Below are 23,804 nucleotides of genomic sequence, written 5' to 3' on the forward strand. Positions count from 1 at the left end.
AGGGACATTGAAGTGCTGGAGCGTGTCCAGAGGAGAGCTACCAGGCTGGTGAGGGGTCTGGAGACCAGGTCATAGGACGAGAGGCTGAGGGAGCTGGGCATGTTTAGCTTGGAGAAGAGGAGGCTGAGGGGAGACCTCATTGCCCTCTACAACTACCTGAAAGGAGGTTGGAGAGAGGTGGGGGTTGGCCTCTTCTCCCAGGTGAATAATGACAGGACCAGAGGAAATGGTCTGAAGCTGCGGCAGGGGAGGTGTAGATTAGATATTAGGAAGAATTACTTTACTGAAAGAGTGGTCAGGCACTGGAACAGCCTGCCCAGGGAGGTGGTTGAGTCACCATCCCTAGAGGTGTTTAAGAAACGTCTAGATGTGGCACTTCAGGGCATGCTCTAATGACAGAGATTGTAGGGGTTTTTTTTTTGTGTGTGTATGGTTGGACTCGATGATCTCAAAGGTCCTTTCCAACCATGAAGATTCTATGATTCTATGACATGGCTTTGCTCCCTGCCTGCTGAGCTGCCGCGGGTGTCTTGGCAGTTCTCTGACTTCTCCAGGACCATTACATATAAAGGCAATCGGGAAGTGGGAACATGTCTGTGGCTATGAAGTTAGCTGAGTTTCCAGAGGTGGGGGCTGTTAAAGGAGGTTGGTTACACACCATGTTATAACAGAGAAATCCTGTCACAGCTCAGTTTAATCTTTGAAAAGGCTTCCTCTCCTTCCCCAGACTAAACATCAGAATGATTTATTTAAAAGTTGACATTACTTTTTGCACGTATCCCATGAGGAAACAACACCTCTCTGGCTGTGGCAAGAAATTGTTAACAGCCCTGATAGCATCCCGTACAGCCTGACAGGTGGAGATTTTACATGGAAAATATGTTACACATGAGAGCAGAGCCAGGCTGACTCATTTAACTCCACACCAAAGGCACTACCAAAACCAAACTCCTGCGGGAACCGATGCCCCCGTGGCATCCCTGGCACTCCAGCTTCTGAAGCTGACAGTAATCAGCTGTCAGATGGGGCACTGACTGTGTCTTTTGTCAAATTTTCTTGTTAAACAAGCACCGATCAAGGGTGTATCATGCCTGCTCCACTTAAGGAAGAACTGTTTAGGGATTCTCCTTCCTGGAATGTTGTAAAAGCTACCAACTTTTCACCTCTGCCTTCCCTCTCATGCTATCTGCAGGCGTTAGTGTATTAAAACAAAAACAACCAAGACAAAACAGCAAGTAATGAAAGAGAGAAAGAGCACAAACAAGAAGCCTGCAGCACTGCCAAATTATACAATGGCGGGTCCCACTGGGGATAACCTGGACAACTTGCCTCACTGAGGCTAGCGCGTGTGCTGAGAGCACCCAGACCCTCCTGCACCAGGACCAGCACCAGGACCAGTATCAGGATGGGGCAGGCAGCCCCTGTAGGTAGCCCCGCTGCCGTCCAGCCCCTGACCACTGCTTCCACCAAAGCTAGTAGGGATGGAATGACTCCTAGCAGCCCTCAAAAGCAAGCCTTTGACTCAATGTAACTGAAACGGTCTCAATTTTCCCACAAATAATTGTCATGGGAGAGAGAGTGGCTTCCCTTTCGTTTGCTTGTAAAACAGCACCTGCGTCTATGCCATGAAAAATCCTGACTCCTACTGTCACTGACTGCAAAGGGCTGCCATGGCTTTTTTTCTTCTCTGCTATTTCTCACCACAACTTGCTCATAATTCACGAGAATGAAGCGGTGCTGTGTGTCTGTGCTGGGTTGCCCTAACTTCAGCTGCCACAACAAATGCTTCAAATCCTCCCCATCCGCGCGCCTTCTCTGTTAAAAACCTGTGTGTGTGAACACCAGAGAGAAGAAAGTGCAGGGAAGAGAGAGACCCTTTAAGCTAATGGGTAAGGAACGTGCATCGAGCTGTGCCTGGACGTCTGATGCCTCCAACAATTTGTTAAAAGGCAAAAGCAATACTTCCGACAGACGGCCCTCCCCTCGCCTGTAATAGGCTCCCAAGAATAGCAACAGCCTGTGTCACTGCAAAGGGCAAAGCCTTCTGAAATAGCAACAAAAGTTGTTCACAAGCCACTTTGTGGTTTGCGTTTGGTTTCAGCCAGCTTCAGCAAACTTGTTGCCATGAGGGAAATAACCTGCGCTCTCGCCGGCCGGGGAAGGACCGCTGCCCTCTGAAGCGCTCCCACCCCAAGGTGCACAGAAGGCGGCGATGGTACCTGGGCAGAGCACGGAGGAGCTCGGCCAGCTGAGCCAGCCGATGAGAGCAGGGGAGGATGAGGAGAGCAGCCGGGGCAGCCGCCGCCACCAGCTCCCCCAGCTCCCGGCTGCAGCAGGTAAAGAGCGGCAGAGGCGGAATTCCAGCTGTTGGGCAGCAGCTGCCTGCCTGCGGGAGCCCTGGCTCGGGGCTGGGGGGAAAACAGCCCCGGCAAAGCCAAGGGGCTCTCGGGGCACCCTGCCTCACTTCCTAAAAGTGCGAGAGGGGGAAAACGTGGATAAGGCAGGGAAACGCCAGCGTGAATCTTGAATGAAGGTTTATGCGATACTTTTCCCAAAAGGCCTCGGTCCAACTGTTCGTGCATGGGCTGCCTGTTGTGTAAATCCCTTCCCTTTGTGAAGATCAGTCACCTGAAATAATCGGAGAACCCACTGCCATCTAAGATAACAACGGTGCTCCCTCCTTGCGTGCTCGGGAGCAATTCAGCCCTTGTCACTGAAGCAGAGGGAGGCCAGGCAAGCACCGCACCTGCTCAAGCAGGGGAAAAGTACGGGGTGGGGGCACGGGCACTCCCTCCTGCCTTTTCTCCCCCAACATTTCATGAAGAAACAGGGTTTCTGTGCTGGCAACCTGAAAAACCAACTGTATAATTTCTTCTGCAAAGATATTTGCGAGCTGAAGCTAAATTTCATAGCTTCTACCCAGCTGTCCTGGGTGGGAGCTGTGTAGCTGTAGCTACCCAGCTGCATTGCTGTCCTACCCAGCCAGTTTTTCTAAGTTACAGCAGGGTTTTGCATCTTGAGCCTCTTTCACTGATCAAGGGGAAAATGACCCATAATGGTGACATTTCTCACCCACAAGACAGCTTTAAGCAAACAGCAGAAATGACTGTGTACCAAGCAGATTTTTTTTCACTTAAAAATGAATGAACTGACTAACCCGTGAATATTCAGATGCCACAGGCAGAAATGCTTTTTTGGAGTGTAACAGTGATCAGTCCAGCAACATCTACTGATACTGGAAAGCAGAGGAAGCAGGGATTAATAAAGAACAGAAAGCCAGTTGGTGTGCAGACGTATTTAACATTACCTTAGGGTGCGGGGGGAGCAATGCAGATGGCTATAGGACAGCATTACCAAAGGGAAGCACAGCAGTTACAAGAAACAGACAGCGAAGTTACTGCAGCACAAGGGCTACGGCGTCCAAATTACACGCTTGGCCTTACCCTCAGAACCTGAGGAATTTATAATTACCTAGGTAGGAATTAACCTGTTGATTCTTACTGGAAAACAACAAAACAAAACCCAAATCCCATTTAATGTAACGAAGGACCAGGCTGCCTGTTGACGTAATGAAAATACATGGCAGAGCACTAAGAGAGATGGAGAGATGGCCAGGGTGGGTCTGTCCAGGATCCGCTTTCCCTGTCTTTCCATCAGTGCCAGCGGGCTGTTGTTCATGAAATTCGAATATTCCTCACACAACGCATTCATCAGGCTTACGCTGTACAAAGTATACAGTGCTTCCCACCATGGCAGGGGTTTAGATCTGTGAAAATGTGTGATACATCAGCTTCCTTCTGCCTTCTTTTTTAGTTCAACTTACAAAATATTTGGTTTGGTTTTGCTTTTCACACTTGGGTGGGAGGAGTCACATATGTCAAATGGTTGTGACCCCACATAGCCCTGACACTATTTTTGGGCAAATTTAATATTTTCTGAGATTTTCCAGCTCTGCTTGCAACATAACTTTGTCCCAAAGCCACCATTTGTTCCATCCCATAGGGTCTTCTTGGGCAACCATTTTAGATCCCATGCCAGACTTCTAGATGGACAGTTAAATCAGATGTATCCTTGCTAATAGAAGAAATGCATGTCTTGAGCAGCTACTGGATGTAGAGAAACCTCAGGCACTAGAGCAGATCAACAGGGTAACATATATCTCTTTACACCAGATAATGGGATGAGACAGAGAAGATGACTGTGACAGTGCAGCAAAGATCATGATGGCATAAAAATGGGATAATCACCTTTTACGAGAAGCAAACCCATGATTTAATTATGCAGCAATTCCCAACACATGCCATTAAATATTTATCCTACAAAACCACGTGATACGCATGCTTTACACTTTAGCAAAAGGCTCCTCTAAAGACAATTTGGGGAAATTACAATATTTCCTTGTAAAGGCAAGCTTTTTCTATTTCAGACAGCACTCAGATGGAGAAGAAAGATGTTGTTGAAGATAGTTTAAAATTTTCAGACACAGATGCTGTAGTTTTAAGATTTCTCATGGGTAAAAGTAGATGCCTTTTTCCCCAAAAAGTGAGATTACGTGCTGTGAATTTGTATCCATGCAATGCACTCAGCTCATCATGATTTTCTAACCTGTGTTTATTAATCAAGGGTTGACAGAGCTTGATTTCACCTTCCAGATGCCTAAATAGATGAAAGAATCCCCAAGGATTTAAAGAACATATATTTGACCTTCCAGTAAAATACTTCCTTTCCCTCCCAAACTGAGACATTTCTCACCTCAGATTAAATCAAAGGCAACAGAAGAAAGCGCCATGTTGGAAGAGATTGCTAAATCCCCTCCTATCAAAATAGATGTATTTGCACAGGTCACATAAAGAAGTAATCTCCCCCCGATCCCATCCCACTAGTTCTCTGTAGGCACACTGCGCATTCTCTTGGGAGAACGGAAAGAAAAACTACATCACAAAAATCTCAGTGTCTGGACTAAGGCGGAGCGTGGTACTGCCCAGGGCAGCTGGCAGGGGCTCCCAGGCACCTTTCCCAGAGCTCTGCCGCACATGAAGCCAGGGAAGAGTGGCGTTTCCCAGCTTGGACTGCTTGCAGATCTTCCCTGGCACAGATTATTTATCCGTAATGCCAATAAAATACATGCACAGACCAAATGTTTTGCCTTCAGAAGGACTGTATTTTCCCAAATATGCGCTTGAAAATAAGTAAAGGGGCACACCCTTACTACTTGGCCCCATCCAGTCTCATCAGCGGTACACTGTGCTATACTACAACTGCGCTTGGTCTCCTTTTCAGGAACCAAGCATAAACATTTCCAGAAAACGTTCCTAAATACAAGTTTGTTTGCCAAGTAGTGCTGCTTTTGACCTGAGTAACAGTTGTGAGAAACCATTTTGTTTGCGCGGGGAAACTAGAGAATAGACTTTCCAATCACTTGTCACATACCAGCCGCACACTCGTTAGCCATGGTGTTTGTTGCAGGCAGAAGGAGAAATTTCTCTGGAAGCCATCATTAAAATATTTTATTCCCCTGGGCTGCACACTGCCATCTATTTTGCAAGCATCTCATAAAAATAAGAGGAATATATATTTCAAGAAGCTTTTTTTGAAAAAAAGAAATGCCTAAGAACTGCCAGCAACATCATTAAAAATGACACTTAAAAGGATTGTGAGTACAAGTACTGCTTTATCTGGAAATGTTAAAGGAAAACATATGCTGAAGTCAGAGGGAATTTTGTCTGGAGGAAGACCATGAAGGAAAACCAAGCAGAGATTTTGGGCTTTAACTCAGCAGGCAGTTCTGAACAAGCAAGTCTTAGGTACATCAGTTACAACAAAACTTCATAGTGATATAAGGATGTTTCTCGGCAGAATAGTGCCTGTGAGGGACAAGAAACACCAAGTTAACTGCTGAGTTTGCTGCTGCTAATGCAGAAAGATGATGTGTCTCCCTCTGCATCACATCAGAATCTGCTTTTCACTCAGGGGTCTGCTCTAATTACAGCCCTCCACTATGACTGCGGGCATGCGTCACCGAACACGTGAACAAGGATACCAGTTGACCCAGTAAAAACAAACCAAAGAAACATTAAGACATTTCTCAAGCTGGTGTACTTGGAGAAGCAAGAAATATATAGGTTTGAGTGCTTCCCTAGCAACTTCCCAGGTGTGCAAGCTCCCCACCCAGCTTGTACAGCCTCTCTGATTAAAAATAAATAATCACCTCAGTTGCTCTGACCTGAGGACCACAGGCTGAGGAGACCACAGTCTGGATTGTAAAGAGCAGTGCTGATGGTGGACTGCGTCAGGGTATTTGACTTGGCGCTGTCATTTTGAATCAGAAACTGGAACCATACAAAACTGACAGTCGCACACTTAAAGAATTAAAAGCTGTGCAGGACACAGACCTCAAAGTACCAATAGGAGACACTGCCCACGCTGCTGTGTTTCTGCTGCAGAGCCCTAAACTCAGTTTTTGTCCCTCTGTTATTTAACATCTTTTCTCAATTGCCTGGAAGAAGATAGTAACAGATTATTTGTGGGTGAGAAAGGTGACGGGTGATTAGTAAATGGTGTATGTCACTGGCTGAATGCAATTTGCATGGTTTGGCCTGCTGACTGCGAGTGAATGTGTTGTCTGGGGTTCCTCTCTGCTAACTTTAGACATCTGCATCTGAGCAAGCTGCACAGATTCCTTTTATAGGCAGTGGAGAGAAATAGGCATCTGACCTACTTCAGTCATCTAGAAGTGCCTATTTTTCGCAAGTGGTTACAGAAGAAAACTAGAGATGCTGTAGATCTCTCACAGTTAGGCAAGTTGAACCCATCCTATGTGTTTTAATACAGGCAAACGTAAAGTGAGTTGCATGCCTAGCTAGGATGCAGGAAGGCAGGCCACACTGAAAGGAAAGGCAGTGCCTTGGAAAGAACCCAGTCAGAAAAGTAATTTGTTGTCCAATTGCTGTCCAACCAGCAGAAGATGAGCTCCTGTACGCAGCTGTGGCAATCCTCAGACGAGTAGAAGGGGAAATGTCCACCAGGAATGGGACAATTACATCAGGTTTCTATCTGGCACTGTGCAACCACTGCAGGAGCACTGGGTCTGGCTCAGGATTTCTTGAAGAAGTTGATAATTTGGATAGAGTTCAGAGAACAGGGCTTTGAACACTTAAGGGACTGGTAAACTTGTAAAGCCTCACAAGCTAAGTAGCTTATCAAGAAAAGGTCTGTGGGATGACTCAATGACAGGGTATAATTTTGTACTTAGTGAACACAGCTAAGTGCAGGCAAATGGCGAATAGGATGCAATTGTTGGAAGCTAAAGTTGCAGAAATTAAGTCTAGAAATAATTTACAGATAATTTACAGTGAAAGCAATTAACCATTGGTACAACTTATGACTTAAAGTCATTGGTTTTCAACCACTAGCAATTTTTAAATCAAATCTGAATACTTTAAATGTCCTAGTTCAAAATAAAAAGGTCCTTTATAGGTGTTTGAAGGTTTATGTTGTGTTGCTCATGAGCGCCAGACTGGATGACCACAATGGTCTCTTTTCGCTTCATAATATAAAAATTAAAGCAAAATCTTAGGTTAAATCTACATGGCTAAATGACGTAAAATACAGATATCAGCACTGAGCAGTAGACTGGGTAGAGCACTGTGCTCAAATCAGCAGCGTAGCTTCTGATACCCAAGCTCATTCATTCAGCACAACACTGTGCTGTTACCAGCCCTGATTTCCAGCCAGATTCCTTGGAAGGGTATATTTTCCAGATCTAGTAATATACAGCGAGCAGGCAAGTCAAAAGTATAAAGGGGAGAGAGAAATTAGATTTTGCAATGATAAAATGTATGTTGCATGCATGCATTGGAGGATGGAGCACATGTAGCACAAAGCAGCTTAACTGGAGTCAGTAGTGCTTCCACTGAAGTGCTGTTTCGTGTGTGAAGGAAATACAGCAGGACCTTGCCCTAACCCATGCACTAACCTCTGTTTAAAATAAGTGCAGTGATCTCAGATACTGCAGACATAAAGGCAGAAAAAGCTTTAGACATAATACAGACATGGACAACAAAAATATTAAAAAAAAAAAAAAGATTGTTCCATCACCGGAGTATTTTGCAAATTTGCTTCTGACATTTCCCTCAAGCTGTCCCACCTCCATCGCAATAAATCTACCATCCACCCTAGCCATCTGAAAGACTGGTCACAATATTCCCATTTCCCCCATGCTATTATGTCCCATCGTTAACAAAACCACGTGGGTTTTGCCCATCTCTTATCTATCTCTGATTTGCCAGCCACACCCAGAGGCAGAGTGGGCTGAGGTGTGCTGGGTGCACTCAATAGAATCACAGAATCATAGAATCATAGAATCATAGAATGGTTTGGGTTGGAAAGGACCTTAAAGATCATCCAGTTCCAACCCCCCTGCCATGGACAGGGACACCTCCCACTAGACCAAGTTGCTCAAAGCCCCATCCAGCCTGGCCTTGAACACTTCCAGGGATGGGGCATCCACAGCTTCCCTGGGCAACCTGTTCCACTGCCTCACCACCCTCACAGGAAAGAATTTCTTCCTAATGTCTAATCTAAATCTACCCTCTTTCAGTTTAAAACCGGTACCCCTTGTCCTATCACTACACTCCCTGATAAAGAGTCCCTCCCCATCTCTCCTACAAGGCCCCCTTTAGGTACTGTAAGGCCGCTATAAGGTCTCCCTGGAGCCTTCTCTCCTCCAGGCTGATATAGCTGGGGGCTGCTGCTGCTTGACTTCTGCTTGCCTCAAAGGGACCAAACCCACAGCCAGGTAGGAGAGCTAATAGTTGATACTTACCTTAGTAGACTTAATGGGCTTACACATCTCCCCTGACCCTGGAGAAGCAGTTCATGTATTATATACATACATATATGTGTGTGTGTGTGTATATATATATGCACATAACAGTATTCTGCTACCCTACAAGATAACCGACCTCCTGTGGAGTGGCTGCAGGGCATGATAGTGGGCTCATGCTGAAAATTGTTAGGAGAACCCAAGGTGGTGTGGGGCACAACCGTGCCAGGGACCATGCCAGCAATTTAGTAGGATATGTGGCCACATGGCAGGGTCTGGGCCTGGGCTCCGGCACTGTTTATTTTAGGAGTGCAGATGTACCACTAGGGCTTCCCTCCTCCCCTCTTTTCACAATTTGCTTTAGAAATGTAATATCCTCTGTCAAATGGGACTGATCCTCGCCAATGTGCTCAAATGTGACTGGCATGAAACTCCAGGCAGTCAGCATGATCAAAGAGCCTTAATGCCTTAGAAAAATAAGCTAAAAATAAACAAAGTCTATGTATCATTTTCAATTAGACCATATACCACTTTCCAGCCAAGCTGGAAAGTACTTGTTCCAGGAGAATTAACTGAAATACAGACTCTGTTATGCTGCAAAAGCTACCTCTCCTCAGACACGTCCTCTCTCTCCAATTAACCAGAAAATCAGAAGTCAATTTACTCTTTTTCTAGTTGTGTCTCAGCCAACATCATGATGAGAGGAAAATCATGCTGGGAGAAAGAACAAGACCAACAATAACAAACTGATATATTCCTCAAGGTTTAGGGTGCAAAAGGCTTCACAGTTAGTGAATATGATCAGCTAAATCTATCTTGTAACAATAAACAATGAGTCGCAGTTGTATAAAATGAGTTTGCTTTAAGATGGATGTTCAAAGGCATATAATCTCCATTTGGTTTATGTTTTCACCATCTGTTTTTTATTCCTGACATTGTGGCTGTCATAAACTATGCAGAATATTTGATCCTGATATTCCAAAGAATCTGAGATTAGTGATGAGCAAAGCCTGGAAAGTTCACGAATTTGTACTTCAAAGATTGGTTTCCCTAGTATATCCCAGCTATCTGGATCAGCCTGGTGCTCAGTGGATAAGTTTCCATTTGGAAAAATAAAAACACTGGTAGCAGCAGCCTTCGTGGCATCCTCAGGTGAAGCAAAGGAATGAGTAAGTGGCAAGGGAAAACTTAACTCATTACTTATTCAAGTGAAGGTTGAATCAATTTGCCTGGGAAACTGCTGCTTTCCTTGTCCATGACACACTATTGGGTGGGCAAGATTTCCTCAATTCAGTACAGGAAAACCACTGAAAACGTCTCATGGCAAAAATTGCTTTCTCACTGAAAGGTTGTATTGTCAATGTTGCCTTTTGCAATAATGTTCTCAGGCAGAAGGTTTGATTATTTAGGGACTGATAGAAACCTTATTGACTTCTGATCAGGAAGATAAGGAACCCAAAAGCATTAAAATTAAAAAGGGTTTTGTTTTTTTTTTTTCATTTCAAAAATAGCCTTTTTTGTGACCACTTTGTATGCACCTAACTGCTTTGCCTAAAAGTTACAAAAAGATTTTTTGGACTGGTATATTAAATAAAGTTATTATTAGTTGTCAGAATGTTGTGGAAGTCACACTTTTAAGTTTTTGTGGTTTTTCTCTTGTTTCAGGCTGTGGAACATTTACTTTTCTATCTTCTGCCATTGCTGCCGTAAGTGGACTTCTGATGGGTTATGAGTTGGGCCTTATCTCTGGTGCTCTTCTTCAGATGAGCAGCATATTAGCACTGTCTTGCAAAGAGCAGGAAATTGTTGTAAGTTCCCTGCTTTTTGGGGCCTTATTTGCATCCCTTACTGGTGGATTCCTGATAGATCGCTTTGGAAGGAGACTCGCTATAATTATTGCATCTTCTTTACTTGTGCTGGGGAGTCTGATTTTACTGCCCTATGAATCGTATGGGATACTTATTGTGGGACGGATTGCCATAGGTATTTCCATATCATTATCATCAATTGCAACATGTGTGTATATTGCTGAGATCGCCCCACAGCACAGAAGAGGTCTCCTCGTATCATTAAACGAACTCATGATTGTGATAGGCATTCTCTTTGCCTATATTTCAAATTATGCATTTGCCAGCGTATCTCACGGCTGGAAGTACATGTTTGGCCTTGTGATTCCATTAGGTGCTTTGCAAGCTATTGCCATGTATTTTCTTCCTCCAAGTCCTCGGTTTCTTGTCATGAAAAATAATGATGAAGCTGCAAGAAAAGTACTGGAGAGGCTACGGGAAACATCGGATGCTACTAAAGAACTTACTGTGATCAAGTCTTCCCTGAAAGATGAACATCAGTACAGTTTCTTGGACCTGTTTCGTTCAAAAAACAACATGAGGGCCCGAATGTTGGTAGGACTCACTCTAGTCTTTTTTGTGCAAACAACTGGGCAACCCAACATTTTATTTTACGCATCAACTGTTTTGAAGGCAGTTGGGTTCCAGAGCAACGAAGCTGCCAGCTTGGCTTCTACTGGAGTTGGAGTGGTTAAAGTGGTCAGCACAGTCCCAGCCACGGTTTTTGTGGATCAAGTTGGAAGTAAAACTTTTCTGTGTATTGGCTCTTCTGTTATGGCAGTATCGTTGGTCACTATGGGCTTGGTGAACCGTAACATACATGTGAATTTCACCAACGTCTGTAGAAGCCAACCTCCAGAGGATTTCTTTTTCCAGAGACCAGGAAACGTCACGCATGTCTCCAATGGGAGTCTCAAGGACCTCTTTGCTAGCTTGGCTTCACCAGAAAGATTGTCATTTGATGCACAGAGAAGCCCAGATGTTGCCAGGACAGAAGAACTGAACAGGACTGCCCTGGCAGGAGGCAAAAGCACAACAAGGTCTCACATGGAAAGTGAGGAGGTTCCTGTTGTCCTGAAATGGCTCTCACTGGCCAGCCTGCTTGTTTACGTTGCTGCATTTTCCATAGGTCTTGGACCAAGTAAGTGTTTCATTTTTCTAACTCTTTCTAATGATTTACTTACAACTGGATTAAGTGCTGGGATGACATGTCCAGCTTGGCATCAGGCAGTTCCCAAATTGGGCAAAGCAGTGTTTTCTGCTAATATGTGCTGGTTTTGTCACAGATCATCCTGGTGGGCCTGGGGTATACTTTTTAGAAAGAGGTCCTGCCCATTTAGGTCAAAGGCCTAATCTCCCTTCAGTTCAGTGATATTAACAGCTCCTCTTCAGTGAAGTTAAGAACTGCTGTGAGCATTGTAAGGCAAAATTATGGGGGCCCTGGCTATCTTTCCTTTTCCTAGGCTATTATGCCCTTACATTGGAAAAATTAAGATGTAGGCATTTGCTGCTGCTAACTCATAAACCCAAGATAATGATAAGCTCTAGACTGCTGTATGGTATGACACCATCAAATCTATGAAATGCCAACATGCCTGAGTCCCACTGAGGATCCGGCCCCCTGACTATGTGATAGTCTTCAGATATAGGAGATACATTGAAGGTATCATAGTTCATGAGCAAACTGTGGTATCATCGCCACTACCTGTGCTGAACAGCACAACTGGAAGAACACAAAGGTGCATCGCTGTACAACCGAGGTACCGCTGCAGCCGCCACCACACTTGCACAGTTCCCACTCTCTCCAGAGGAGAAAGTCTGCCATTCCCAGAGATTAGCGATGAAATATCTCCATTTTGTTTTGTCTTGTTTTAATAGCACTGGCGTATTATTGTACTTTGAAGGGGTTGATTTTTTAAGCCACGCTGCAAAAACCGTACGCATGGAGTCCATTATTTATTAACAGACTTTATGTGCTTTTGTGCCCTGGCTCAAACTTGCCTTGCAAACACTCTGTACTCCTGCTGAACTATTATTATAAAAAGCTTGCCACAAGAATACAACTCAACAATTGCACTAACAGCAACTCCCCAGCAGTATTTATTTATTTTAAACATTACTCACTGGGAGAGCAGCGTGAGATAAGCACTCATTGCCAGGGCAGCGAGCTTGACTGTGTTATTGCAGCATTATTCTTTCCCTTGCAGACCACCTTGGGGCTGGATCCTGCTTTTAATGACATAGGTTCAAAACCAGGAGTGCAACCCTGAAAACAAAATGTTACTTGAGCTTTTACTTGGGTCTTTCAAAGGCAGGGGCATGTGTTCAGGCTCGTCCGCCTGTTGGAAGCTGCTTTCCTGTTGACCTGGTTGTAAATGCGTTCTTAGTTCCATGAATTGGCCCGATGTGACATTAATGATAACAATGTCTACTTCCTTGAGGGCTATAGAAACTGAGGTGTGTTTGCCAGGCTAATCTGAGAAGTCTTTGAGGCCCGCGCTTGTTTTCTGACCTCTTTCTTGACTAAGAGCACAAATGCTCTCAAACAGCAAATGGGAAAGAACAGGCACTGTCTCAGCTCCAGCATGTTGAAATCGTGTATGATAAAAAGTCGCAGTGAGGCAATTTAAACTACCAGATGTGTTTGCATAGCAAGTGAAGGCCAAGTCCGGGAGAGATACAGGTATTTCAAAACGCAGAGAAGTACTTTCAAGGCACTTCCATACCTTTAAAAATAATAAAATGTTCAGTTAAAATTGACAATGTATAGAAAATGCAAGAGTCAGAGAATCAAGAGGCTGTTGGAATCTGCAAAGGATCTATTGTGGTTAAATAGTCTGGCTTGGGACGTGAGGTTATGATTTGTGTTTCATGCGCAGCCTTCAACATCTGCTGCTTGGAGTACAAATCCTTTGCTGTATTTCAAAAGGCTAGCTTTATTATCCTTACACTAAGAAAGTGTGCCTTTCTTAGTGTAAAGAAAAAAAACAACGAGCCCTTCTGCTTATATAAAGTGAACAGTTTTAACATGTTTATGTTATTCATCTCTAAATCTGGTCTGTGATCTGGACCAGAGCATTAGCCGTTGTCTGCTCTGCAGCGGGAGGGAGGCATCGAGGCTGCGTTCGCCGGCTGCTGTGGCCAGGCGATGCCCGGGTGCCTGGGGACAGAATCACTGTAACCTCAGTTACATCTCATACTCCACCCAATATCTGCCCGTCCTGCTGGCTAAGGTGAAGGTAGTGCTGGGGATGTGTCTGTTTGTAACCTACAGATCAAATCAGCCTCTTCTGGACAAAGAGCAGAGAGGGTCTTCCTCTTTTCCCTCCACCCCACAAGGCCATTTCTGGAACAAATTCACCCACTTTATTTTCAGTCCATGCTCCTGATGTTCTGTGGGGATAAAAGAGAGTCTGTGTAGCACCATTAGGAAAATGGCACACGCTTCATAGGGCAGATCACGCAACCCGAGCTCTATTGTCTTTTTTTAAACTACTTTGTCCTTTTTTTTTCCCCTTCCTTTTTTGGGATTTTGGTCAAAGAGCTAGTTATAGCCCAGATTTGCATAGCAGACATTTATAAATGTTGTATTTTTCCATGATTTCTCTTTTGTCTCCAAATTACATGAAGTATATGGATTTTTTAATGAACTAAACATATGCTAAATATATTTATCGCCATTTATCAAAGCAGCCAGGCAGCGCAGCGATGAGCACTCAAAAATAGACAGTGAGAGATAAAAGCCATTTTTGCATTATAAAAGAATTCACAGACTAGCAAGCATCTGCTTACTCACTTTTTTGATTCTGGGGTGCTCTGTATTTATATCATTTATCTTAGGCAAGATAAAAGGAGTATTTCTGCTGCTCTGTTTCGGATTAATTACGTTTGATGAATTGCGATTCAACTGCTTGTTCACACTCAATTTCACACAATTATGAGGACGTTTTGTAGGGGCAACAAATCAGTGTTACATCACGTCGCAGAACAGCACATGCCGTCTCTCCACGGGTGTTTGCAGAGGTGTTTCAAGGTGGTTATTAGCTAAGGGGACTTACTTGACGCCCATCTTTCTTTGTCTTGAGTTACCTCTGTCTGTATATCAGAAAGGTCAAACGAGGATCAACCATTCTCAGCAGGAAAAGATGGCTGCAGAGCCCAAGAGAAACCTCTCTCTGGCTGCCACGTGAAGGGTAAAGAGTGCGAGAGGGCCTCTTCCCTGTTTTCTGCGCAGTTTGCATGGGGAGGCATTTGAACCTGCTGGATGTGGAGGGGGAAACAGGAGAAATCTGAGCCTCGCAGAAATGCTGCTATGCCTTGCACAGTGAGTTGCAGGCTAATGAGTGCAGTGGGGAGGCAGATCACTAAAAGCTCAACGTGACCCTGGAAATTAATTTAATACAAAGGACACAAAGAGAAATTCTAGTCAGGGGCCACAACCACGCATGACCATTTACTAAATGACACAGATTTAACTGAAATAGTTGCAAAGCACCTCATTTGCCAGATGCTCAAATGATGCCATTTGCTCAAATCCCTTGAGGGGCAAAAAACAGTGGTCTTTTCTTATAAAGAGCTGTCACCTCCTTCACTCATCACTGTTGTGTGGTACAACATGTTGAGATGCAGGAACCAGGAAAAACAAAGTCCTGGAATATCAAACTTATTTTCCAAAATAAGGCTGTAAAGATCTGCTTCTCCGCCCTGATCATCTTCTTTTGCACCATTTAGGATCAAAGACTAAATAGGAACAACTTCCCTCCATATTTTTCTATATATCTCCTGAGTGAGGAGGTCTCACTGGGTGATCTCACCAGTAAGTAGATGAGAGACAGTAGAGAGACCATACACATTGATACGGGGATGCAGTGTGGCCCAGAGGCAATTCTCTTTATCAAACAAAAATCAGAGGGGCTCCAGCAAGCCCTAGGCTGAGAAGCAAGTAGTGAAAACTCAGTCTGGACCCAACAGCACATCTGTTTTCCCAGTCTGAATTTGTTCTAGCAAATAAAAATCAAGTGAGCAAAACAAGACTTGGGCAGTACCTCATTACACGTATTGTGGGAGTGCAGTTCAAGGGGATCCATGCACATCACAGGGATTTTTTGCCGTGCAGTGGGGAACACTTTTATTGAGAGGGGGATGTCGAATGAGTGCATTTGGACTGCGTGTATGGCATTGGTGCCTTGCACAAAAGAGCTCTTCCTCCTCTGTTAGTCCTTTAAATATGTTTCTGTATAACTGCAAAGGCATTTAGGCAGTTGGCCAATGAACTTTGGGATAATCTGCTGGTGCAAATCACATCAGCTCCGCTGACGTCATGGAAGTTCATGCTGAGCGTGTGGATGCAAATCAACAAAAGCACCTACAAGTGGGACTGAGGGGAAGTTTCATGATGTGAATCATCCTCAAAACCATTTAGATGCATAAAGTCTGAAGGTATTTTTGTCTCTGCCAACCTAGGGCTGAAGATGTTCTATTACTTTATGTCCCGGAGCAGCCACCAGCTTTCTGCAGCTCTCCAAAGCCAAGGGCCAAACTCTCAGAGCTCTTCTCTTGAAGGCCATCACCGGCTCCGCTTCCAAGGGACTTCTCAGAGATGCAGGGATGCCCTGTCCCTAAGTGCTCAGAGCCCACTTGGCACACACACAGCTGTGGCCACAACACACCTGAGGCAGATCAGTGTCTGCAGCTGGAGAGATGTCTTCTGGGTTTCAGGGCTTGGCACAAAAAAATACCACATATACCCATTGACGTAGATATAAAAAAGTATTGTTAACATATTTGTGGTCAACAGATAAGTGCCTAACAGGGTCTTAGAGGAGGGATTTAGAACTTACTGCAAAACCTGCTTTTCCACATAGCTGTTACAGTCCCATCGAAGCACAGCTCCCGTGAGTGAGTAGGGCTGGCAGTACCTTGGTATTGATTAAAACCTGTGAAACAGAGGAATTAAATACCCATGGTAAGCCTTCTCAGACTGGGATATTATGCCCCTGTTGCCATCTGCTAGCCTCAGGCATTGGGTGAATATTTCTGATTGGAAAACTGGCAGTTGGACTAGATGATGGTTGTAGGTCCCTTCCAACTGAACTATCCTATCCTATCCTATCCTATCCTATCCTATCCTATCCTATCCTATCCTATCCTATCCTATCCTATCCTATCCCACCCCATCCCACCCCATCCCATTCCATTCCATTTGTAAATGTAAAACCCCACTTGTTTTGTCTACATCTTACTGTGAGTTGTTGAAGTCATTTAAATGCAGTTTTAAACCCACGTTGGGGACAGTGGAGGAGATGGAAGAAGGATCAGGTGAGAAGGATCAAGGAGGATGGAAGAAAGCTCAAGGGTTCACAAGAAAAGGGAAATCCATGGACATGAGGAAGGAACTAAGTCTCTCTTTCAATCCATCACTGTCCCTCTTATGCAATCTTATGTGGTCTGTGGCAGTCTTTCTTTATGTATTTTATTGGATTAAGCAAGCCAAAACCCAGAGCTGGAACATTCCCCTAAAGTCCAGAGAATTACACTGGAGACAAATTCAGTTCCCTTGACTTTGTTTCTGTGATTCTTAGATTAACCGGCTACCTGAGTTAAAGTGTGATGCATTAGCATGGTTAAATGCAGAACCTTTTCTGTGCCTTTCACCTCAGTCACTAAATGCATCTGTAACAAAACCCAGAACAGCTGGTTTCACATACGACACTGAACGGCCCAGAGACTCGATCACAGAGGTCGTCTCCCTTGCCACACTTACGAACCAGATTGCATAGGACTGCTTTTTCTCTTCCCCAAAGTGCTCTCGGACTTAATCTTGGCCAACAAATGCTCTACTAGAAACTGGAAAATCTTGTGGGAAAGAGAACTGTCAGTGTGGAAATTCTGACCCTCCATGGATTTAGTTGCTTGTTCCTGCGTTTTGAAATATTGTAAGCTTTATGGCCTTGCACTAGCTTGGAAAACACTGGTAAAATATAGGGGTGTCTAGAATTCACATCAATATCTTTGACATTAGAGTAATATTTCAGGCTTTTACAAAACATGTGGTTATCGTATTAATTTATAGAGCACATGAATTTGATGTTAACAGGCATTCATGCTCAGCATTGCCTTGCATGGCATTTGTTTGCAATGTTTTATTTTTGAACTTCCACATTTTGCAGAGCAGCTGTGGCCTAGCCTTAAATTTCACAGAAATGAGCAGCATCGATGTTATGTTGTTTTGTGGTTTACTCTGGAAAAGGAGACAGTGGTGGGGATTAAATCAAGTGATCAAAAATAAGCAAGTGCTTAAATGCTTTGCTGGATCTGAACCAGGATAATAAACCTTGGAAATGTGCATGTTTCACTGAGGATCAGTATAGAAAGTCTTATTTTATTTTAGTTAATTAAAAAATTATCTTGGATTCTTTTTTAAGACAAGATTCCTAGCACTGTTCGTTTGTACTGAATCAGCTTTTAACGCATGCATCCATGTGGCTTGAATATGACACTCCTAGTATTTATCTAGTTCATTATTCCTATGCTTTTCAAATAGTGCCTCATGTGGCCTTTATTTCACACTGTGTCTGTACTACCAAGCTGCAGCAGAATGGCAAGGCATGCCAAAATGAAAAATAAAGCAAGGATTGTGAATTGCCCGCTTCTCTCTATTTCCTTGCTTCAGACAAGGTTTATCTGAAGCCCCTTGTTAACCCACCAGCTAACCCAGGAACAGGTTTGCCTTTGCACAGGCTGATTGGTAGTGGTGAAGTTTAAGATATTTAAGATATTTAAGATATTTATTATTTAAGATATTTTTGGATAGTTGGATGCTGAATTACAGGATTTCAAATTGCAGGAGGTGTTCTCTAAAATACCAGCCAAGCAGGTTAATCTTGTTTAACTTGATAGAAACTACAATTTGGAGAGGCTTTTTTAAGTGTGAAAAAGGTCGTAATAAGGGAAAAAAATGCTTTTGCAGTAATGAGATATGGCAACGTCAGTGGGAGCTCCTTAATTATTTTAGAACTCCATATTGCAAAGAGCAGAATAGCCTTGTCCAACTCCAAGAGTGAACTTAAACTATATACCAAGGTCCACATCTGAAATCTGGGACATCCTTTTCACTGACATCTGTGTTTCTGTACATAACTTTACTTTTAAGTATGTGAATGAGGGAAAGTCTGGGCAGAGCAGGCCAGCGGCTTTCTCTCCTGAAAGACAGAGCCCTTGATTCTGTGAAAAGAAGGATTGAGAACACCATGGCCCAGCCAATATTCCTGTGTCTCTGCAACGGCGGTGGTTAAATCTGCTGTTGCTGAGCACAAAATTTGACCCTCCAAGAAAAGGTAGGGGACTACCTGTGGTTTGGTGCACTATGCTTCACTTAAACAGCGATTTCAGTCAATATTCTGATCTTGGTTCTCTGGCTTATATAAATATCTCTCTACTAATAGTTGTATGTTAATAAACCTATTGACACAAAGGCACTGCTTCAGAGGAATGGCTCCTGTGCATAAAATTAGGCATAGTTTTAAAGTTGGACTCAGGTTAGTTAGTAGCCACTGGCTAAAATGAAGCATTTCACTTCCAGACCCACTTTATAAAAAAATCTAGAGAATTAATATTGCTGTGATTCTAACTAATAATTGGGCCTAACAATCCTCTTTTGTTCCACAGGGACATTATCTTCTGTAAAGTGGTGCACTGTCAAGTGGGTCTAGCATAACATCTTGTGCAAGCTTTCACGATAGGCTGCCTGTGGTTATCCAAATTCGCCATTCTTTGTAGATCAAGCGTTGCATTTAAGCATTCAGTAAATATTAGTGGGCTTTGATAAACATATCAAAGACAATGAAAGATTTTACATTCGTTTCCTTGACCATGTTCTGGGAAAGAAAATCATTGTGACACTGAAATCTGTGAAAAAGTTTATAGGGCATATGTCAAGCTTCATAAAATCCAGTTTCCTTTGGGAGAGAGGGCTGGGAGGAATTTCCCAGGGGCAAGCTGATCTTGGGCCAGCTTTGTGCAAAAACTAGAACTGTCAGTAGGACTTCAAGTGCAAAGACAGTGTTTTGTTTAACTCGTAAAGATCACCAAACTAAACCATGTATTATAAAATATGAGAAAATAATTATGCCAGAAAGGTAAAAATGTGCAATCCCATAATTTCCTGGCACTGCTGAGGAAGGGGTAGACTGGCAGCCAAAATGCAGGGAGGATGGCCTGATGGTAAGCCAGTGCACGCATGAAGTCAGGAGAGCGTTTCTCCCCAGTGGCATCTGAGTTCCTGAGTCATATTGAGCTCTGGGAGGAAAGCCAGGGAAAGGGGACACAGGAGGGCCTTTGAAAATCAGCCCTATGTCACAAAACTGTTATGAATGAAGGAGAACTAAAAGACACTTTGTGGTGGATGGACCCAGAGCCTTCCCGCCTTCCTCCTTGCTGCTTCCCCCACCAAAGCATGAGCAGCAGCGACCAGTGAGGGACTTAAAAAAATGGATCATTGCGGGCCTCTCACCAAATAAGTCACTATTGTAAAAGGTTGCTTATCCTCTCCACTGGGAGTTTTCTGAAGTATACACACAAATCTCTGTTTTGCAAGAGCAAGGGCTTAAATTGCCCCCAACTGCTTTGTCCTAACAGCTCTTTTCTGTTGTGCACCCTCTTAAGGACCAACATTAGCCCTTGGATACTGGAAAAACAGGTTCATTTACCACACCCAGCTGGGTAATTTCTCCTCTCCATATTTTTTGGAAGTGAAATATGTGATAATCTGAACTAATTCATGCACAACTTCCTTGTGAATTAAAACCTCTGGCTTCTGCAGTCATTCCTCTGCAAATGCCTCAGAGGATTATCCTGGATTCAATATTCCGAACAAATAAACACCTACAAACAGAAATACACATTTCAGGATTTAATTAAAAGGCCTTTTTTTTTTTTTATGACAGTATGTGATTTATTATAATAAGCACATTCTCTCTTGAAGGCTTGTTTTCATTTTTACTTTTTCTCTCTCTTTTTCTTTCTCGTTGCCCAGCAAATTGTTCTGTCTTGATGCGACAGTATAAGGGTCTATATAATAAAAGATGAGAGAGTGAGACAGTGGTTGTGAAATCCAGTTGCAAACAAAATTATCACCTCATACGTCAGTTCAAATCAACTTCTATTAGGGGACCTGAAAAGAGGTACAGACTATTACATACCTGCCTACAGTAAAGCTATAATGCATCCTACTGATATATTTGCTGCTGAGTACCGTTATTGGGCAAGATGGGCCACAAATCACATTAACTAAGACAATTCTACAATTCCTAAATCCTTGTATATCCATCACTTCTTGCCCAGAAATCCTTTAGACAGAAATTGCTGTCTATAACAAAGTTCTTCTTGTTTGTGACTATTATTTCAAGCTGAAAATGGATGGTAATTGAAAATCACTGAAAATAGATTTAAGAATACATTGAACAGCTTGCATGAAACAGGAAAACTCATACCAGGCATCACATTTTTTCAAGTTCATGAAGATGAAAATTCCAATAGTAAAAAAAAAAGAAGTGTTAAAATGCAGGGTCACACTGGTGAGAAGGTTAGGGGGGGAAGAATGGCTCGGGGAAATCAGAGGTGAAGCACGTCTCAGTGCCCTCCTCAAGTGGCCCAGAAAACCGGGGAAGGAGGTAATGTGTTGGTCTCACAGATTCTTCCCCCACAACCCTCCTGCTGCTCTAACGTAAACTGGAGGAGGCGCGAGTGAAGGGTGATTTCCGTGGTCCCCTGCAAGGTTCCTTGAAAAAGCAGGTGCGAGTGTTCAGCCTGTCTAGTGATGTGCTAGCGATGCAAATAGTACAAACACCGGACAACAACTTTTATGTACTAAATCTCACTTGTCGTAAGATATGTTACTTTAAGGAGTCAGCCTAAAGGATTAACCATTAGAAACAGAAACGTAGCGTACCAGAAGAAAAGAAGAAGAATTTAAGTTTTGCCACACCACATCAGCTCCTTTCAGATCACCAGTGGTATCAGGTATCTTGCAGCCAGTAGTCACAAAGCTGCTCGGAGAGCTCCTCAGAAGCCATAGAATGAGGTACATAATGCCTTTGCCCGCAGACATCAGGATGCAGCCAGGGGCGTGAGATTAGCTGAGGCTTCTCTGACTCCCCTATCTCCCAGCAACAGAGCAATTCCACTCCTTTTCATGTGCGCACACAGCGTTTGACTTGACCCTTGGCAGGCTGGCATTCTGCTGGCAGCTCACATGCTCTCCAAAGCAATACAGCCGCTCATTTGCTCCAGAGCTGCCAGTTATTAATTTTGAGCAGCCAATTCAGTCTCATATTACGGGGCAGGGCCAGAGAGACAAATGGCCCTCATTAAGCAGAGTCATTGATTTTTAACGCCAGTCACGATCGTCTGCTTTGGCCTCTTACACAAAACCCCGTGCAGAGTTTCAATCCATTTCTCTTGCGTCCTATCTCTTTTACCTGCTATGGAAAAAGACAAACTCTCTCTCACCCTCTCTTTTTCCCAGTCTAAGCATCCCTCACTTTTGCCAGCCCCACAAATCTCCTTCACGGGAGCTGCTGCGAAAGCCTTTGCAGGGGTTGCATTGCGTGGGTTGTGCTGGTGCGTTACAGTATCAGGTCCCACTGTCCCCACGTCCCAGCTCTGCCCCAGTGCCACTCACCCTCACGGGTACGCACCTCATCACCATCCACACCGCGAAGGCTTGTGCCGTCCCCTGCAACAGGCCCTTTGAAATCAAGGCAAAGCAGCGCTGAAGCTGGCCTTTTGTGAGAAGCAGTTGGCCATCTGGCTATTTGTGTTAATACCCAGCAGAGCCAAAAAATAGGTAAATGAAAAGCCTGTGGGGTTTAATAAGCCTGGAAAAAAAATCTGGTCTTGGCAAAGCCAGTCATGAGCCATGTCCTTTGACTTCCTTCCTCTCATGGCAGCTTTGCAGTTGCTTGCTTGCATCCTTCCCCAACATTGATCACTTATTATACGTTCTTTGATGGTCTGCCTGCATTACTGGTGGGATAATCCCTTCCTTATCTTCCCTTGGATCTCGTGTTGCTAACAACCCAGTCCTCCCTTTCAAAGTCTTACATACTTCTGCCTACTTCCCTTCTAAGCTGTAAGTCCACTTAATCTCTTTCCAGAGTTTATATCCCAGAAACTTGAATTCCTTCAAGTATTGCAATGGCCACTTTCTAAATCTCACCATAAAGAACCTGATCTTACACAATACAGGTATAGGAAAGGAATAAATGCTAAGTAGCAAATGAATACCAAGGGAATCTAGTATTTCATTAATGAGAGCTGCTGAGCAGCTTCCAATTTGCTTCTGCCTCCTGGCAGGAATAAGGTCAAAACAAGGACATTTTTCATTCATGTACCTCACTTAAATGTTGAGTACCCTCAAGCTCACAGTATTTCTCAGATGTTCTTAGATGTTTCTGCTTCTCTGATGTACGTCTGTTATCTTTTTTAAATTAATTTTTATTTACTGCATAGCTGTAAAGTAAGGAAGAAATCACGTGAGGGCTTGAGACATCTCTTTCTTGTGGACGAAATATAAAGCTCATTGAGATGGCCATGTTGGCTCAAACAAAAGGGCCACTTGATCAATCTGTTACCCTGCTTCCAACAATAGCCATCAGCACATGCTGAGAGAAAATACATAAGGAAAAGCCCATGCAGCATGCGCAGTGTGACCTTCTGCCTACCTGTAGTTTAGGGAACTTCAAGAAAAATGTTGGCGATTTATTTTCGCTGTTGTGAACAATAGTTTTTGATGGATCTTTTTCCACACATACAGAGAAAAATTGTTTTAACACTCAGCATTTAATCCTTTTAACCCACTAATATTTTTTAGATCTGAAGTATCTTGTGAAAGTGAGTTCCACAGTTGAACTACCCAGTGTCTGAAAAAGCACCTCCTCCCACCTCATCTAACTGCTGTCCCTGATAATGTCACTTGGATTCTTTCGGCTTGTGTCTTTAAAAATATAATGAAAACTTCTCCTCTGTTCGCCTCCACTTCAACTCTGTTTCCCTCTGCTGTATGTCATCTAAGATGAAGAGCCCTCGTCTGTTTAATTGCTCTTTGCCCATTCCACACCTTTCTCCGTGGCTCA

General features: G+C 43.6%; 1 protein-coding gene across 1 annotated transcript in view; it reads left to right on the plus strand.

The window, feature by feature from the left end:
* Positions 1 to 2,040: 2,040 nt before the first annotated feature.
* Positions 2,041 to 23,804, plus strand: part of SLC2A12 (solute carrier family 2 member 12) — a 30,895-nt gene continuing 9,131 nt past the window's right edge. The window contains exons 1-2 of the mRNA XM_063329550.1: positions 2,041 to 2,336; positions 10,490 to 11,812. Coding sequence (XP_063185620.1) covers positions 2,213 to 2,336; positions 10,490 to 11,812 — 1,447 coding nt within the window. The 5' untranslated portion in view covers positions 2,041 to 2,212. The remainder of the gene's footprint in view (positions 2,337 to 10,489; positions 11,813 to 23,804) is intronic.

The sequence above is a fragment of the Chroicocephalus ridibundus genome, chromosome 3 (genome assembly GCF_963924245.1).
Source record: "Chroicocephalus ridibundus chromosome 3, bChrRid1.1, whole genome shotgun sequence".
Lineage (NCBI taxonomy): Eukaryota > Metazoa > Chordata > Aves > Charadriiformes > Laridae > Chroicocephalus > Chroicocephalus ridibundus.